At 38.8% G+C, this 19,102-nt stretch overlaps 1 protein-coding gene across 1 annotated transcript; it reads right to left on the bottom strand.

Annotated features, from left to right (window-relative positions):
* Positions 1–5,108: 5,108 nt before the first annotated feature.
* On the bottom strand, positions 5,109–18,781 carry Cd28 (CD28 molecule). Its single transcript, XM_041659031.1, has 4 exons — positions 18,643–18,781; positions 12,412–12,768; positions 10,298–10,413; positions 5,109–5,237 (listed from the first exon to the last, which is right to left on the bottom strand). Exons 1-4 carry the CDS (start codon positions 18,779–18,781, stop codon positions 5,109–5,111), a joined length of 741 nt encoding a protein of 246 aa, XP_041514965.1.
* Positions 18,782–19,102: the final 321 nt, after the last annotated feature.

The following is a 19,102-nucleotide window of genomic DNA, read 5'->3' as shown; positions in this document are numbered from 1 at the left end:
GTGGATAAAGGAAATGTAGTACATTTACACAATGGAATATTACTCAGCTGTAAAAAAACAATGACATCATGAAGTCTGCAGGCATATGGATGGAACTAGAAAAAAAGACACCCTGAATGAGGTAACCCAGATTCAGAAAGACAGACATGGTATGTACTCACTCCTAAGTGGATATTAGGCATAAAACAAAGGATAACCAGACTACAATCTACAGCTCCAGAGAAGCTAGGTAACAAGGAAGACCCTAAGGGGGACACATAGATTGCCCTTGGAAGGGGAATCAAATGAGATCCCCTGAGTAAACTGGGGTGAGAGGAGTGGTAAAGAGGAGAAGAGATGAGAACATGAGAGAACATGAGGGCACTGGATGGTCGAGGGAAGAGAGGGACAGAGTGAGAGAGTAGTGAAAGAGATTTTCTTTCCTTTTGAGACAAGGTTTCTCTGTAGCTTTGGTGCCAGTCCTGAAACTAGCTCTTGTAGACTAAGCTGGCTTCGAATTCACAGATATCTGCCTGCCTCTGCCTCCCAAGTGCTGGGATTAAAGGTGTGTGCCATCATCACCTGGCTTGTAAGAGAGATCTTGATATAGAGAGCCATTATGGGGTTAGGGAGAAACCTGGTGCGAGGGAAATTCCCAAGAATCTACAAGGATGACCCCAGCTAAGACTCCTAGCAACAGTAGAAAGGGTGCCTGAACTGGCCTTCCCCTGTAATCATATTGATGAATACCCCCAACTATCATCAGAGAGCCTTCATCCAGTAACTGATGGAACCAGATGCAGAGATTCACAACCAATCAACAAGCCAAATTCCAGGAATTCAATCAAAGAGAGGGAGGAGGGGAGGTATAAGCAAGGGAGGTCAAGATCATGATAGAGAAATCTACAGAGACAGCTGAACCAAGCTTGTGGAAACTAATGAACTCTAGACCAACAGCTGTGGAATCTCCATGGTACTGAACTACATATATAGGAGACAGTGATGAAACTTGGATTGTCTGAAGGGCCCTTGGCAGTAGGACAAGTATCTATCCCTGGTGCATGCATGAGCGAGTTTAGAGCCCCATCCCTATGGTGGAATGCTATGTTCAGCCTTAATGCAGGAGGAAGAGGCTTGGTCCTGCCCCAACTTAATGAGCCAGACTTTGTTGACTCCCCATGAGAGCCCTTACCACTTGGGAGGACTGGATGAGGGGAGAAATGGGGGAAGATAAAGGGAGACAGGAGGAGGAGTGTGATGGAAAATTGTGGTGGGAATGTAAAATAAAATTTAAAATTAAATAAATAAATATTACAAAAATAGATAAAATACAAAAGCCTTATTTGCACTTGACATTTGTCTATGAAATAAACATTTATTTCAAAATGTAAAGATAAAAGAAAATAAAACATTATCAACAATCTATTAAGAGAGAATTTGGAAATTTTAAATGGAAAATCAACTTTCTCCTAATAGGTTTGTTTAGAATACCATTTTTAGAATGATTATAACTGTACTTTTTCAGATTACACAAAAATTTCTAAATTGTAAATTAACTTATATAAATTAGATGTTATTCCACCAGATTTTTTTGCATATGCTTTACCTCTCACTTTTCTAATAAGAAGCAGAAAATAGAATTGATTCTTTCCCTCTCAGAGTGTGATTAGATCATTTAGAGTCACCATTAATTCATAAGCCCATGGGAAATCCGTTTATTCAGCCAATAAATACTTATTGCACACTAAGCATTATTCTAAGCACTGGGAAAACAGCAAAAAAAGAAAAAAGAAAATGGAGTTCTTTCTTTATGAAGAGTCAGTCTAGATTAGAAAAAGAAACAATAGACCAGTGAATAAGAAAAACATCTAGTATAAGAGATGGTAACATGTTATGGAGGAAAATAAGGCAAGAAAACAGGATGTATTGGGTAATTAATTACAGTTGAAAGTTGAAACATTTAAGCTAATATGTAAGGAAGTAAGAGGAAACCAAATAGATATCTAGGGAATAACATCCTAGACAGAGAATGCAGTATATATAAAGTCCCTGATATTGAAACAAGCTTTTGATATTTGCATAGGCATATCATAGCAAGAAAGATTTAAGCTTCAACTGACTTTATGGATAGGAAAAACTCCCTTCCCCCAGTCCTGAAAGAATCCACCCCATTTTGTATGACCTGGGTTAGTGGTGGCTAAATGGAAGTAAGTATGGTGGTTTCAGATCCAGCTCACGTAGTTGAATTTAACATTTCTAGGTGAGAACACAGTCCACTGTAGTTCCCTTGTGCAGTACAGAGACTGGGATGAGGGATCAGCCATCGAATTGACCCTCAGTGTGCCCATTCAAACAGTCATGCAGATTAGTGGCTCAGTTAGTTGGCTAAATGATTGAAGAACTAAATGTCTGAAGGCTCAGTCAAGCTGTAGGTGTCCCATGGCAGACACAGCAGACAGAGCACAAGTAAAGTCAGCCTGACATCTCGAAGAGTCAAAACATTGGCCTGTTGACACACTCCCCTTGAAGCCAAGCCAAGAAACCACAAGTTGCATTTTTTCCAACAGAAACCAATATTTGAAAATCTTGATAGAGATAGAGTTGAGGAGGAGATGAGAGAGAGACAGAGAGAGAGAGAGAGAGACACAGAGAGAGAGAGACAGAGAGAGAGAAAGAATAAAGAGATGTAAAAAGATTTATGATACACTCTTTCAAATAGCAAAATATCTCCAGATTCATTGCATAACCATCCTGGGGACAACATTAAAGCACGAGATTAAAAACAGGCACATGTTAGTGTGGTTATTTTATCATTGGATGCAGATATAAGGTACACCGGGCCTCTTTAAATTGGCATGCTCAATCCCAAACAGGTGACCTCACAATTAAAAATTATAGGCACACCTTTAATTTCAAGACTCTTGCAATAATAGCAGCAAATGACACAGTTTTCCTCATAAACACTACATCCAAAATGGCAAAAAGCATTACTCTAAACCAGTGTTTTTAAACCATTTGTTGGTTCATTTCAATAGTGAAACATCGATGACTCCTGTACTTTGGTTCTTTTCAGAGAGTTATGAGAAATCTTGGGTATGATTCACCTTCAGTCCTTTTCCAGTAAGAAAATAAAGTTATTGATTACCAAAGATTAAATCTTTCCATTAAAAAAGTGTTTGTTATTTGCTCTTGCCCTTTCTAAAAACTCTCCAGTGATGTCATCTTCAAATATAATTTTGTAACTTTGATTCAAGAAAGCCACATGTCAAAGGCTGGCTGTGATCACAAGCGCCAGGGGCAAGCCAGCAGTCTTTCATCACACAAGTCAGGCTGATCTTGGCCTTTGCTGGCTTAACTAAAGGCACAGAGTGGAAGCCAACTTAAAAAAAAAAAATCTATCAGAGCACAATGTCATTTGTCTAGAATGAAAAGATTCCTATCCCTTCCTCCTCCTCATATTCAAAAATAATGTTTAAAGACTTCTTTATATACAAAGACAGCAGTAGGGGGAAATGCCTTATGTTTGATTGCAAGAGAATCTATTCTAATTGGCTAGAAAATTATTGAAGCTGAGAGATCCTCATGAGTTTGGGTATAAATTTATATTACAAGATGGGCATGATTGTGGGCCCCTGAAATCCCAACACTTGGGAGGTAGAGGCAGGAGGATCACAGCAAGTTTCATTATGTTCATTTTACAGTTGAGGAATCGTAGTCTTAGATGAACAGTAATTTGCCTGAGGCCATTCAACTAGTAAAGAGATTTTTACCAGGCCTACTGGGCTCTAAAACCTCTGAATAATTCAAAGCATTAAACAAATGCAAAGATGGCTATAGACTCATTCTTTAAGGTCCATAGATGTTTTCCAGTTGACCCAAACTGGAAGCAAAGAAAAAAAATGTTTGTAGATGCTCATGAGAACTTTGATGTCCCTAAAGACACAGTCCAGAATGATTTTTCATGTCAATGAATCCACAGGGTACAAAGCAGCTGGGCTCACAAAATTCTGCAGTTCTGAGCCCTGGCGCAAATACATTGCCTCTAAACTTTTAAGTCTAAAGGAACACATAGCAGGGCTCTCTAAGATGCAGTCTTGAAAACATCCATCTCTTGAGTACATACCAAGAGTTTCCTCATCCCCTTCCTCAGAGGAAGCTCCCTGGAACTCATCCTTACTGCCTACTAAATGCTAATATCCCCTTTTCACAGTATCATGACTAGCACTCTTTAGATGCAATTTCAGTACTCCACTTCAGGTCCCAACAAAGACAACAAGGAAACCATGGTTTAAATGGTTTGCCTGGAACAAGCTACTAAACAGATAATCCTCCACAGCATTCAGGATATATATAGTGACCTTATTTCCTCTCACACGCTTCCTGATGTGGGAGGGCTGTTTAGTTTTGAAATCATCTTGTGACTATTAATAATACTGAATTCCCATGACAAGGAATGAGAAAAGCAAACCCTGGGGGTGCTTTGAGGGCATTCCACTGGTCAAAGTGATTAAAAGTGGTCAGAATTCATTAAATATGTGTCTACATCTTCCTAAACTAACAGAAAAACACTAAAGATGGAACTAAGTGGCTCATTTTGTGGGTGGGAAACAGTGTTTTAGTTATTTTCAAATACTTCAGTCTATGCTCTGTAACTGTACCCTTTCCCCACATTAAACACCAGCTTAGCTAACAGAAGGCTGCTCTGGCCTTTCTACTCCATCTAAGACATCTTGAGCTGTCACACTTCACATGACTGAAATGAGCCAGTGAGTGAGACACGAACCAGGCTCAATGCAGCCTGAAAAAATGGACTTCCACAGCTGAATGAATCCTCTTGCTTTTTTGTTTTCTCTACTCTAACTTTTCAATCAAGTCAATAAATATACTAAGCTTGAATATGGGTCAAGGCATGCAGAATTTAACCTGCCATAAAAGTTTCTTTGAATTCATTCCAGAGTCTCCAGATGTTGGTGTTGTTGGATCTAGACACTCCAAAACAATTAGCAAAGGTGACCCAGGAGAGGTCCAAAGTGGCCGGCTGAAGATGAGACAGTCCTTTCCTATCCAGAGCAGTGGTGTTGAGCAGGTGGAGGGGCACCAGCCGGCTGGCTTCTGGATAGGGGTCCCTGTCAGGGACGGTAGGCTGCGAAGTCTCTCGCTGGAGCATAGGGCTGGTAATGCTTGCGTGTGGGCCCGAGTCTCCGGGGTGTCATGTTCATGTAGTCACTCTGAAGGAGTCTGTTCCTTCTGCTATTTGTCTGCAGAGGAAAGAAGTCAATACGGAAGGACTTAGAGGAGCTATTATGGGAGAGGTCCTAAGACTTTAGGGTTAGTTATTCAGAACAGCAGCTGCCAAATGACCCTAAGAATTAGCATTGGATTGTGATAGAGATTAAGCAAAAGCTGGCTGCCAGTCTACTAAAAATATAGAGGAAGCTGATTTATAGAAATGGGCCCATTTACTCACAACATTGTCACCTAATCAAAAGTCCAAGAGCATACTTAAGAACATATTACCATCGCATTGATCTAGCAATGATGCTTTTGATGCCCAGTCAAAAACTTGGTCAAGATTTGAAGTAAGTAAACTCCAGGTTCAGGGTCATTCCTTTTTCTCTGATCCTGGTAAAATTTCAACCAGATGTTGCTAAGCCTGGGGAACAGTGGTGACAATTAAATATCATTGATATTTAAATGCCCTTCCTTTCTGGATAAGTTAAGCATTTTTATTTTAATCATTCATTAAGTAAGTTGTTTTTCCATAATTAACCAGAAAAATCTTTCATTCCTTTCAGGATCTGAAATAATAATTATAAATTTATGTCAGCAGAGACCAAATGAATGAGGTTTTCTAGTTCTGAACACTATGTTCCTATTCCGTGTGTGTGTGTGTGTGTGTGTGTGTGTGTATTCTTCAGAGGCAATAATGTCACCCACCACTATTCCCCAGGCTTTGCAACAAAAGCAGAAAGCCATGTGGATTGTCTATTATGGAATTCTATTATAGATTTTCTACTATGAAAAAAAAGAATGCCTATTTCTAAACACATAGGTCCTATGCACTAAGTATGAGTAACAAGCTTTCCCAAACAGATAAATGAGAGAGTGACGATAGCCTTGGCTTTCTTTCTACACCCAGAGGCTTTGGGTAAGCAAAGAATGCACTGATGCTACTCAGGTAAGCATCTCAGCACTGATGTTAACCTTTAGGGTTTCCTTACCGACCCCCAAACGCTAATCCTTGCCACTGGATAATCTAGTGAAACTATAACTTAAAGAAAGAACTCAATGAGAGAGGTGCCATGACTGAAGACCTCCAAGTTACACACAAAGATAAAGAAAACCTGTTACAATCAATTCCCATGCTTACCACAAAACCATTATCAGATAGAGGGTTTTGTTTGTATCATCCTGACTCTAAACTAGAAATGAATGGGAACTCAATCTGGAAGCTACAGTGCTCATGTGCACCCACAATGTGTGTGTGTGTGTAGAGTACCCACCTCCTGTGTCTGCACATGGGTGCCACTCCACCTTTGCCCTTTCTTACAACTCTACCCACTTGTTTCCTAGACAAGGCAGCAACAAACAGGACATACAGAAACCATGTACTCAAATGGTCACAAATGTAGTAGATTCCAACCCTAAACACACATTATCCACTCATTGTAGTACACGCTGCCAAAGAGCATGCTAAAAACAACCAAACAAACATAACCTTCCTCTAAGCTTAAGAAGGGAAAGAAGTTTGACAGCTCCTCAGAGGGAATCCAGAACTGAGAGCGACAGGCGGCAGCCTGAGAAGCGTTTTCTTTACTCAAATGCTCACAGCAGGTCAAGTACAGAGACAAACTGAAGCTGCTCCTAGGAACCCATACAGCCTAGGAGCATGTCATGGGCTCTCAGGAAGCTCTGGGAAACAGTTGACACCTACCAAGACACACTACTGAGCAGCCAAAATAGGATTGCAGAAAGTGGTTAAGCTTACTAAGATTCTTATTGATCAAACAGTAGAAAGAGAGAAAGATGAACCCAAGGTAAAATTGTTACATTGTTCTGTGAAATGTACATTATTTTTACATGCTCTATTTGGTCAGAGAGTACAAAGACCTGGGTTTGAGGTCCAAATAAGTGATGTTCTTATTAGACAACCTGGGTTGACTCCCAAAAGCCACAGATGACAAGACACTTCAAGCACTAAGACTATCCAAGTCACAGTGACCTTGTGAGATAAGCCAAAAACATCTCTCTCAAGGCAGAAATGAAACTTACAAGGAATTATGGGACTGCCAGAGAAAAACTCAAAACATTTCTGATGTCTGTTTGGAAATGTGAGTTGTTTTAACTCATTGAAAGTGAGAAGCTTCTTTTGTTATTTTGATGATTCTAGTTACTCAGTAACTTAGTGTCTCATTTTAGGAGCTGGTTTCTAATGCATATTTACCATCAGTTTTAAAGTGGTTCCTGTGAGACCACTGAGAGCTAAAGCAGTTCCCAAAACTACTGCCCACGAAGCTAGTAAACTCCTTTGACCTAGGTCAACATACAACAAGGGAACCCCTTTCCTGGAAGAGTACCCATAGGGCCACTGCACCCGGCCTTCAAATTAGAAAATTGAAGTTCTCAGAGACTTTGAAAGCCACACAACAAGCAAGAAAGTCAGGGGTTGAGAATTAGTAAAACCAAGCCAAACCTTAGGATTCTAAAATCATTGGCAACCACCGTAGAGCTACAAGATAACAAGGAATGCACATTCAGAACTCCAGAAGGGAGAAACTTCTAAACAAATACCAGAGGTAGGACTTGAACAATATTTTCCTGTAATTCATATCATAATTAAACAACTTATAGAAGCCAAACTAGGCAGATTCCAAAGACAGTAGAAAGAGTTCTCAAACACTATGTTCCCTTACTGTGTAGAAGTTATAGATCAGTCAAAAGGTAGCCTGACAAAGATCCATCTGTTCTCTGTGGTCTTGTGAATACAGAAATATGTGATGAATACTAGATATGAAAATAATTTAAACCGAAGACTGGATTATAGAACTTGGTGACTTAAAACTAAGGTTGTCCTGTCCCCATTCCAACAATATAGTAAAAGTAAGATAACATTACAGGGCCTGACTTCCAGAAGTCCCTGACTGTACATTGCTCAATTAAATATATATAATAATATATATAAATATATATACATATATGTATATATATAATGCCTTGAAATGGGTATCATATTTCAAGCAGGCTTATTTAGGTCTTTATTTGGTTTCTATGAGGGTTGCCTATTTAGTATCAGGTCCAGCCCAACTTGGCCATACGTTCCTGATAAGGGGAGTGCAGGTTGAGGAAAGAAATAGAAAAGAGACAGAAGATAGAGTTGGGAGGCTTCCAGTAAATACAAAAAGTCATGAGTTCATTGCTCACAGTCCTTCTATGCCCCAATCAAAAGGGGAAGGCACAAGACTCCCATGATACAAAGAATAAACAAGCATAATAACTTCCTTATATCTCAAAACACCCAGTAACCTCACCCTAAGTCAAACATCCCGTTGTCTGACTTTTGAGGGGCAAAGCATCCAGTAGCCACACCTTTGGTCAAACATTCTGCTGTCCATCCTTGAGGAGAAAGAATAGGTTTGAACTCTCTGACCTTTAATCAAGATGGAATGAAAAGGCATGGGATAAAACCGGACTCGCTGAACATAGCAAACAATGAGGACTACTGAGAAGTCAAGAACAATGGCACTGGGTTTTGATCCTACTGCACGTACTGGCTTTGTGGGAGCCTAGGCTGTTTGGATGCTCACCTTACTAGACCTGGATGGAGGTGGGAGGTCCTTGGACTCCCCACAGGGCAGGGAACCCTGATTGCTCTTCGGGCTGATGAGGGAGGGGGAGTTGATTGGGGGAGGGAAAGGGAAATGCGAGGCAGTGGCAGGGAGGAGACAGAAATCTTTAATAAATAAATAAATAATAAAAAAAGGATGGAATGGATACAAAACTGTAGGCCTTCACAATTTAGTGACAGAATAAGCATTCATTAAATCCTAAGTGTTCTTAATAGCAGATGGGTTGAGAATAACAAGAGAAATAGCCCTTTCCTCTTGCACACAGCATATATTTCTTATCAAAGAAATTACTTACATGTATATTCTGGGAAAAAATACAGAATCATGTGAAATCAATACACGAGCCATTCTGTTCTTTGTACATAAAGAGGTTTCAAAGAAAATCTTCAGATAATCCTTGCTAAGGTTGTTCCTTCCTAACAGTGAATGTATTCATCAAAATGTGTTCAAAAGAGAGAGGGAAGGATGGCTCAGAGGTTAAGAGCACTGGCCTCTCTTCCAGAGGACCCAGGTTCAGTTCCCAGCACCCACATGGTAGCTAACAAACACCTGTAACTCCAATTTCAGGAAATTTGATAACCCTCTTGTGGCTTCCATAGGCACCATACACACACAAAAAGTGATGCACAAACAGGCACACACTCATACACATAAAATTTGAAAATTTGAAATATGTTCAAAAGACAGACACGGTGGCACACACCTATAATTCCAGCACTTGAGAGGCTGAGACAAGGCCAGTCTGGACTGCATAACAAGGTCGAGGCCAATTTGGGCCACTAGTGAGCTATTGTCTCAGAAAAATGAAACAAATAAAAAATTCTTAAGCTTGGATCAAAAATTCCACATTGAGAAAGGTGGATATATATATATATACCAACCTTCTTGCAGAACCATCCGCAGAGGCTGATAAACTCTATTCAGTGGGGAGAGCTCCAAACAGTCTCCCTCCCTTTATGCTTTCATAAAGACAGCGCCATACTTGGCCTCACACACTGCAACTGCTTCACAAGAGACAGAAAATAGGACTGACATAAATAGATTTGTTTCCTTCTGGTTTGAATACACAATTTCGGCAGCCTACTTTCTCCTGATTTTTGACCCTGAGCTGAAGCTGTTCATTGGTTTCATTTCTTAACTTTCTGATGAGGCTTAGATTTTTATACTTTATGTTTGCATTTATGTGTATGCTTTATATGCAATTATTATATTGCAAAAATAAGGATAAGAAATTTAACTACCTCTAATCTCCTACTCTTATATCCCCATTTAGTTTCTAATTCTTCCTGGCCACTTAGTGTCTTCTAGAAAACAGAACTCACATTAGATCATTACTTCACATAAAGTTGAACAGTCTAAAAAAAAAAATCATCTATCTCAACATTGCAGTAGAAAATATGCAGGCAGGATTCTTAATATAGTCAGAGTGCATGTGCAGAGAAGTTACATAAAAGCAATGTTGCTTCTCTTACCCAGATAATATAAAGAGCCACTGTCACTAGCAAGCCATAACAAAACAGGACTCCAGCAGCCCCGACCAGTGCCCAGAACAGCCTAGGTGTTGTCTGATCATGACAAAGATGTTTCTCTGAAAAACATAACAGAGTAGATTAAAGAACACTGCAACAGCAGTTGAGTACATTTCTGTCCTGAACATCAGAGAAGAATTTGAAAGTACTAAAATATGCAAACTATTACCAGCATAGATGCTCTAGTGTTGCTATTTTGGAACGTATTCAAGCCCACCTCTGATCTCAGCATGCAGCGTACAGCACTGAGGTTGGAAACCATTGCTTTGGAGTGGCAGTCTGGTGACACTGAAGTCACTGGATCTTGTTGAACATTGTGCAGTTCAAAATGGCAATGTTCAACGACTTTAACCTGACCCCATCCCCTTACCCCCATCAGAAGGTAATTTATCTATACACTAAACTCTATCTTTGAAATAAGTAAAATGATATAAATGTTTTTAAACCCTAAGAAAAACCACCAGCTTAACATGGTAGTCAGACACCCAGCCTGGAAAAATTACAAAGACAAATGTCTGACTCCAGCTCCAACAGGTTACCTGAAGCTGAGCGAGACACATCACATCTCTAGTGTCAGAAAGAAGTGGGAAACTCACAGAAAATTACAACTAGGAAGAATACTTCATAGTTGATTGAAATAATCAGACTTTAAAAGCATTTTTATTAACAAATTCTTTATAATTAAGTTGTAATATAAAATATATAAATAAAAAGAATACCAACAATACTCTAGTCCATGAAGTTTTAATCCTGGCTACACATTAGAATTATCTGAAAATATTTGAAAACATTATCTATTTCACCTTTCTCAAGCCATATTGATTAAGCCAGAAGCTCAAAGTTGAGTGTAAGTATTTTTTAGTTTACCTACTTACATTTCAAATATACAAAAAAGGTTGAAAGCTGATAAGTACATAATCAGTAGTATCTTTTCCAGTTCTCCTAAATGTGTATATGTGTATACATACACACAAAATACTAGCCTAAGTAGTATATCATTTATATGGAAGAAATGTTTTGTTCTTGGCTTCCAAAATGACATATCGTTTTTATCCTTTGACTTAATCCAATCAAATATTTTGCTTGAGCAATATTGATATTAGAAATCTGAATTCTCTCATTATTGCTTCTATCTTTGACAGAACACAAAAGCTACTCTGCCATATTAAGATAATATTTTTTCCTTGTTTAGTATTTGATTTTTCTCAATGACAGTTTTGTTCTGGCCTAAAAGAAAATGCATTTATTGCAACTGTGCTAGAATTGAATATAAAATGGAACATGTTTTCTTATTTATCACTCTGTGGAAAAGAAAAGTTATGATATAGGCATATACACAATAATCTACCTGGCCTCTCTCAGTTTTATGTGTTAATGCCAATACCCATATCTCAAGTTTAAGAATCCTATTATTTTTCTCCCCAGTGACTAGATAGAACATAATCTCAATATTGACATAGTACACTTATTGCTGCTGATTCATGAGTACTGCTTCATCATATTGAGTTTGGGGCTATTAAATAGTTGGTTAACTTACCCAAGATTACAAATTTAATATCCCCTAAATTTCTAATTCAGCATCCTTTCCATGTTTTGGAAAATGGAAAGAAAGCTAATGGAGAAAGAACATGGATCACAAAAAAAAAAAAACAATTAATTTGTTATCCAACCCATTCTTCCTGAGTCCTGATCCATCAGGCTATGCTTCCTCTTAGAGGACTCTGTGTTCAATTTTATACTTGATCTTAGCCAAAAGGCATTAAAAAAAATCCAGGCTAGCATTTTAATGACAAATTTTTTCCTGACATGACCTACTTGAATTGAGAATTATCTTATAGGTTCTATTCCCATGGTCTGTAACTTCTTCCCTCATTCTTCCACATAATGTCAGTGAGAAAGGCACAGGCATTCAAAATATAAGCTGGAATTATTTCTAAAGTAAAAGGAAAACAGGTTTAAAAATTATTTGTCTTTAGTCTCAGATCATTGGTGAGTGTTCCGGCCTAACCATTTACCCCAACCTTGACTTCAGCATTGCCAAACACAAGTACAGTTACCTTTCACATGAATAATTGTTCCATTGCTCTTCTCATTGTCTAGGTAAGGAGGAGGGTACATGACCTCAACTCTGCAGAAGTATATATCTGTTTGATTGACGTGCAGATTCCGGAGGTAGAATGTCACTGTTTCATTGTTCAAATTCCCATCACAGGTGAACCCCACATTTGAGTGAAACTGAAGCTGAGAGGTGAGATTCCCATTCGCAACACAGACTTCCACATCACTGTTCACTCCCTTGTACAGTGATGCCCGGAACTCCTTCAAGAGGAGGTTGTGAGAATACCTGCAGCTGAGGGTGACGTCATTGTTATCCACCACAAGCATGGGTGACTGTTTCACCAAAATCTTGTTTTCTGAGGACGGAAAATTTTTAGTTACAATGTAAGAACAATAATTCTCTTTTGTCCTGAAATCAAAAGGAATTAGTCAACTTAATAGATCTCCAACAAAATCTCCTGACAGATAAAGATATGTTTTCTTGGAGTGATCAGTTTATATTTTGATTATGTTGGCATCCTTTTGTGAAAGGGAAAACGGAGCATGTTTCCACCTGAAACATGGCAAAATGTGACCCTTCTGTCATCACTGAGCTATGCACTAGGAATTTTTTAATCAAATTGAGATTCCTAAGATGTCAATCAGGCCTTAGGTTGACTTCCTGATTAAGTGATATGCTTGGAAGCAGCCTGAAAACCTGACACTGGTGCCCAGATAAATTTGTTTTCAATCATGTGACAGGTTTCTATAAAGGATTTAAAACTTTCAAAACATTTTGACTTTGCTTATTGACCAAACCAAGAGTAGGATAAAGAGGTGCAGAAATCTGTAGTTCAAGTGTTGCCTTTAATTTTTCTTCCATAGCAAATTCAGAGAACAGGCTCCCAAGAAACTTGCCTGTTTGTTGTCTTAAATCAAGAGAAGTTCTACCTTTGTGCAATAAACAATCAAAGATCTAGATATTATCTCATTCAATTTCTCACTTCAAAAGCAAACTAAATGAAATCACATTATCAACTCTGTTAGGGAGGAGACCACATTGATACCATTTTCCAGTGTATTCCCATTTCACAAAATATAATTTCATTTTAAATATTGTGTGGGGGGTGTAGGACAACTTGAAGGAGTTGGTTCTCTCCTTCTAATCAGAAATTAGGCTTGGCAACAGGTGCCTACAAATGTCTTTAGCTCTATATTCATTTTTCTAAACAAGCAAGCAAACAAACAAAGAAAACAAAACAACATCAAAAAAAAAAAAAACAGGGTCTCATTCTGTAACCCTGGCTGACTTAGAACTCACTACACAGATCAGGTTGGCATAGAAACTCAGATTCACCTACCTCTGCTTCCTGAGTGCTGGAATTAAAAGTGTGGGCCACCATGCCTATATATTCCTTTGGGAGGGGGTGGCCAAAGGGGGGTGAATGAGGTCTAGAAACATGAATATTCATTTACAGTCATTGAAGAAATGTTAAATAAATTCAGAACTGAAACCAAAAACCATACCACATAGATAGCTGACCCCTTACGCATGGAGAATCAATTTCACAGATCAAAGACCCTACAACCTTTTTCTGAAACATAACTTCAGTTATTTAGAAGTAAACACATTGCTATTTTTCTGTGAAAGAAATTTAATATAAATAAAATCAATTTTTGCTGGGGGCAAGCTAATAATTACCTATTTATGATTTTTTTGTTGTGAGCCTAGCCTTCACAGTTGAGCAATATCTTAAGCCCACTGTTTACAATTTTTAAAAAGTTATTTGTACCCCAAAGCCAGCTAGAATTGGAAGTTGTTAAAATAAAATTTGTTGTTTAATCTGGAATTGAATTCATGAACATAGATGGAGTTTTCTTTCTTGTTTGTTGTATAATTATCAGTATTTCTATACATCAAAAACCTTAAAAGAAAACCCATATCCATGCCTTTTACTACCAGAAATTTTGATATATTTTGTATAAGTTAAGATGTGGTTAGTGTTGGTATTGGTGTTTGGAGTAACTTTACTGAAGTGTAATTTACAAACTTGTAAAGTTCTCCTTTTAAAGAGTAATAGTCCAGGAGTTGTGAGCATCCCTCTACTATCTGTAAAGTACTTTCATTACATGAAGAAGATGCTCAGTGGCTGCCACTTCCCATAATTCTGTCTTTCAGCCTCGGCAAGCACTCATTTACTTCTTGTCTCTACTTGCCCATTCAGGCCATTTCATATGCATGGAATCACAGTATGTGTGTCATTTTGTTTATGGCTTCTTTCAGTTAGCAATTATCAAGTTTCATCCATGCTGTAGGAAAGTATCAGAACTTTATTCTATGGCTAGACAATATATTGTGTCAATATAGTCAACATTGACTCTTGTGAACAATGCTACTATGGGCTTCTGTGTAGGAGTTGAGAGGGAGGAACGAGAAGGGAAAGGAGAAGTCCTAGAATAAAGACTCCAGTGTTCATTTAGTGATTCCTGCCTGATTCAGCAGGTGACATCTTCCCAAGACTCACACATCAGAGAGAAAACTGATTTCCCATACATGAGTTCCTTGGGCAGGTCACAGTCTAGGAAGAAAGAAAAATGTATGAACCGATAACTAATTTTGACACAGTAGATAGAGACCTACAGGTTCTGGGAGCAATTGAAGAACCAATCGCAGATTCTGTACACATGAAGACTGCTGTTCTGGGAGATAAATGATGATGCCCACATTGACTATCAAATGTTTCTCACGTAAAAAAGTTAGCCTTGATAAGACGTGTCCTCAAGATGGGGTGGTGGGGTAAGTGTGTGCACGTTGAAACTAAAAGTAAGTTGGTGAAGTGGGGAGGAAAAAAGAGAAAAAACAGCAAGGAAAATAGTAATTAAGAACGAGTATGACACTCTGGAGAGAATTACAACTACCTCCACTCTTTCTGACCAAGGGTTAGGAAAGACAAGAGTGGAAAAGCAAGCGTTGCTCACCTCATCAGAGACCTTGGTCCCTCTCCTGCCAGTGATGGAGACCTAGTGAAGGCTTTGAAGCAGAAAAGTAGGCGAGGTGAGTGTAGTGTTTTCATTTATGGAGATCACTTTAGCAAAAATGGAAGTAGTACTTTGGAGTGTGCAAAAGTGAAGGTATGGAGAGTAACCAAGATTCAGTTGTCTTCTGGGTCAGAGGTGAGAAGTGTTTACAGGCTAATGCTTACACAACTTGACAGTGATTCAGGTCTGGTTAAAGAGAAAAGGAAGATTTTAAAATGACTTCCTCAGCCTCACAGATGAAGGAAAAAGTATCTATTTTTTTCCTTTTTGCCCACACCTCTTCTTCACCCATTTTTTTCTACTTCATTGCAGTACCAGAATAGACAGATCCAAAACCAAAGAAAGTTTGGACATCTGGACTATCAAGAAGACAGGTTTGCAGCCTTGGGGGTCATGACACGGAGTGGAAACTTTCAGAAGGAAGAGGCAGCAGTCATTCTCTGAAACGGTTTTTCTTCACATGGAGTAATATAACAACTAGAGGTAGCTTTTTCTTCTTCCCGTCATGGGGCCTCTGAGCTCAAGCCTCAGCGTGGTTGGGGTTGTCTGATTTCTTCTGAACCCATTTGATCTCAGATTAAAAATCAAGAACATTCTCACCAGAAACTCAACGGCTCCTGTGTCAAGACTGTTTGTTACACGCCACTGTTCTGGTAACACAGCCTGCCACTGAGCAAGGAAAGGGAAAATACTTCATTTTGTGGCTGTGCCAGAATTTTGTTGGAAAAGAGTTTGAAAACATCTATGAAAAAGGCGGGCAATTCATCTGTTAATGTTTACATATTAACATTTTTAAATTAGCTGATGCTTAAAGAGAGATACTATATTTGAGGTAATTTCTTGTTTTATGCTAATATGTGGCTAACTGCTTCCTGGCATAAAATTCAAGCTGATGAAACCTCTTTTTTAAAGTTAATATTCTTTCTAGGATTTGGTCTCACTTTAATTTATTCCAATGATTTAAAAAGTCCATGTGAGAGGCTATCTGACAGGACTTCAAACTCTACATCTGTTCTGGAGACACACTAAATAAAATAAATTTATGCCTGGTATTAAAGAGAGGTTACAGTTATCCTAGTGATATTGACACATAGTTATCCTAAATATGTGATCATTGTGGTTTCTAGAACATACAGTATTGCTAGCTTCTTTTAATTTCCCTTAAAATGGAGCATGTGTGAGAAGACACACCCCTCACTCTACAGCAGTAGAGTACAAAGATTCTGGACAAACCAATCAAGTGATAGTGTTCAGCTTGGCTATGGATTTTGGTTGTTGTTGTTGTTGTTGTTTTATTTGTTTGTTTGGGTATCTGGGAATCTGTGGTGTTTCCAACCACTTAAGGGAATACTTAAAATTCAAGACATACCTAGGCTTAAAATAGCAGTTCTAAACCTGTGAGTTGTGACCCTTTTGGGGTCACATATCAGATATCCTGCATATCAGATATTTACATTACAATTTACAACAGTAGCAAAATTACAGTTATGAAATAGCAACAAAATAATTTTATGGATGGGGATCACCAAAATCTGAAGAAGTGCATTAAAGGGTTGCAGCACTTGGAAGATTGAGGATCACTAACTTAGAAGAAACTAGAATACACTCAGCTTTCTTACACTGGCTTCTGTTTGAGGATTTGCTGTTTTTAAATCATACTAGGAATGACCTTTCCTTCCCTTTGTAAACACTTGATCTATTTTCCTTCTTGTGGGTAATTTGTCGAGGTTACACCTACCAGAAACACTGATACCCTCCCAACTGCATTTGCTTAACACAGTAAAATACTGCTTTGGCTGGTTTTCCTTCACTAACTGGCAGGTTGTTTTGATGAGGAACTTAGTGCTTTGCTTTTCAAAGCCTGTCCTAGCAGCTAAATGAGCTAAAGGTGTGGAGACAGGAAGCAGTAACCTCAAAACTCTTTCCCTCACAACTCCTGTTCAACAACAGGCAACTCGCAAGATCAGAGATGAGAAGGAACTTATCTGCAGCCCATGGCAAGGCTGTGAGAGCCGGATTTGTGGTAGAACAAGCTTCTGGAAGGTTGAAAATTAACTGTGTTTCCAAGAAAATGGGTACTTACAAAAGTAACTTCTTTCCTTTGCATCAATTTTAAGTGGGTCAAGAAAGAAGTTACTATATTTAGGGACTAAGCCAGCCTCTGTGCAGGTGCTGTGGAGTACAATCTCTAAAGGATAGCTCCTAGCATCAAAGAACCTTGGCCTTAAAGTTTGCCCCCACACCCACCCCTCCCAACTAAGCCAAAGCTTGTATTTACAAAGAATATGAAGCATAAAGTACAATGTAGAGAACATATTGGCTTAGAATTCATGAGACTGCAAAAAGGATTTCAAAGAGTCCAAGGTTCAGGGCAAATGAGTTGTGGACCTCTTTAATACACCTACATGCATATGTAAAATTATGAGTGCGACCTTTAAGACTTGAGATGGAGTCTTCCAACAGATCTTGATCTATCGTTCTGTTCCATCTACCACAATACATCAAAATTGTAACATAATTTCAGTGCTTTGTTCTCCATCCCCTTGAGGCTGGACTTGGTGAAGAAGCTGGTATTGGAGTTTCAAATGAGAGCCAGGGAGAGCCATTGGATAAACGCAAAGAGGCCTGGACCAAAGCAAATTTCACTTTCTCCACCATATTAGTGGAGTACTATATATGTGTATAAAAACTGATGTTCTCCATCATGAATGAAGAGGAAAAAAAGACAATTTTGTTCATTCGACAAGACTGAGTTGATTTTGTGCTCATATTTAAAAGAAATGTGTTTCCAACCAATTCTTCCTTGTCTATGACTTTGCTTTCTGTAGTCTCAGTTGCCTATTGTCAACTACAAACCCAAAATATTAAATGGGAAAGTTCAGATATAAAGTCTATAAATTTTGAATTTGCATCATTCTGAGTATGGTGGTGAAATGCAAAGTTAGTCACCTAAGGCGTGAACTACCCTTCCACCCAGTGGTCTGCAGCGCGTGTGCTACCAGCACCTCACCAGCTAGTCCTGTAACTTTTCCCTGTTGTCAGATCAACCACCGGGGTAGCTCACAGCTTTTGTTCAATCAACTGCCTTTTTTTCTTAATAATGGCCTCCAATGTAAGAATAGTGATTCCAACAAAGCTTCTATACTTAATAAAGAAAGAAGAAGTCAAATGCTGAGGCACCGAGGATATACGCTGAGGGAAAGTCACGCTACTTTGCTGCTCGCCTCCACCTGCCAAAGCTGCCGTCACGTTGCGTGGCGGGCATGACGAAGATAGGAAGGGTTCATTTACAGAATTCGTACTATCAGGGGTTTCAGATGTGTGCTGAGGGTCTTGGAAGATGTTGTTCATGATAATAAGGGATAACTATACGCAAAGAGTTTGCTCACAATTTGAGAGACTGCCTAAAGGTCGTTAGCGAATCTCAGGTGAGGCCAGCAGGCGATACGTCCCTCATAAACACAACTTCCATTTCACCAGCAGCAGTGATTGTCCATTGCAGCCCTTCTATTTCAGCCTCACTTGTGTACAAAAGGGAGGTCAGTCAGCTCATAAAGTCACTTTTCAGTCCAACCCTTAATGAATGAACCCTTAACTAAAACAATGTGTTTTTAATCATGTTTAACTTTATAATATTCATTCTTTCCTTTTTATATCATAAGCACAGTAGTG

This window comes from Microtus oregoni, unplaced genomic scaffold (genome assembly GCF_018167655.1).
Source record: "Microtus oregoni isolate MIOR12 unplaced genomic scaffold, Mior012 000010F_ref0000083, whole genome shotgun sequence".
NCBI lineage: Eukaryota > Metazoa > Chordata > Mammalia > Rodentia > Cricetidae > Microtus > Microtus oregoni.
The sequence above is the reverse complement of the archived record's forward strand: the minus strand, read 5'-3'. Positions and strand labels throughout refer to the sequence as shown.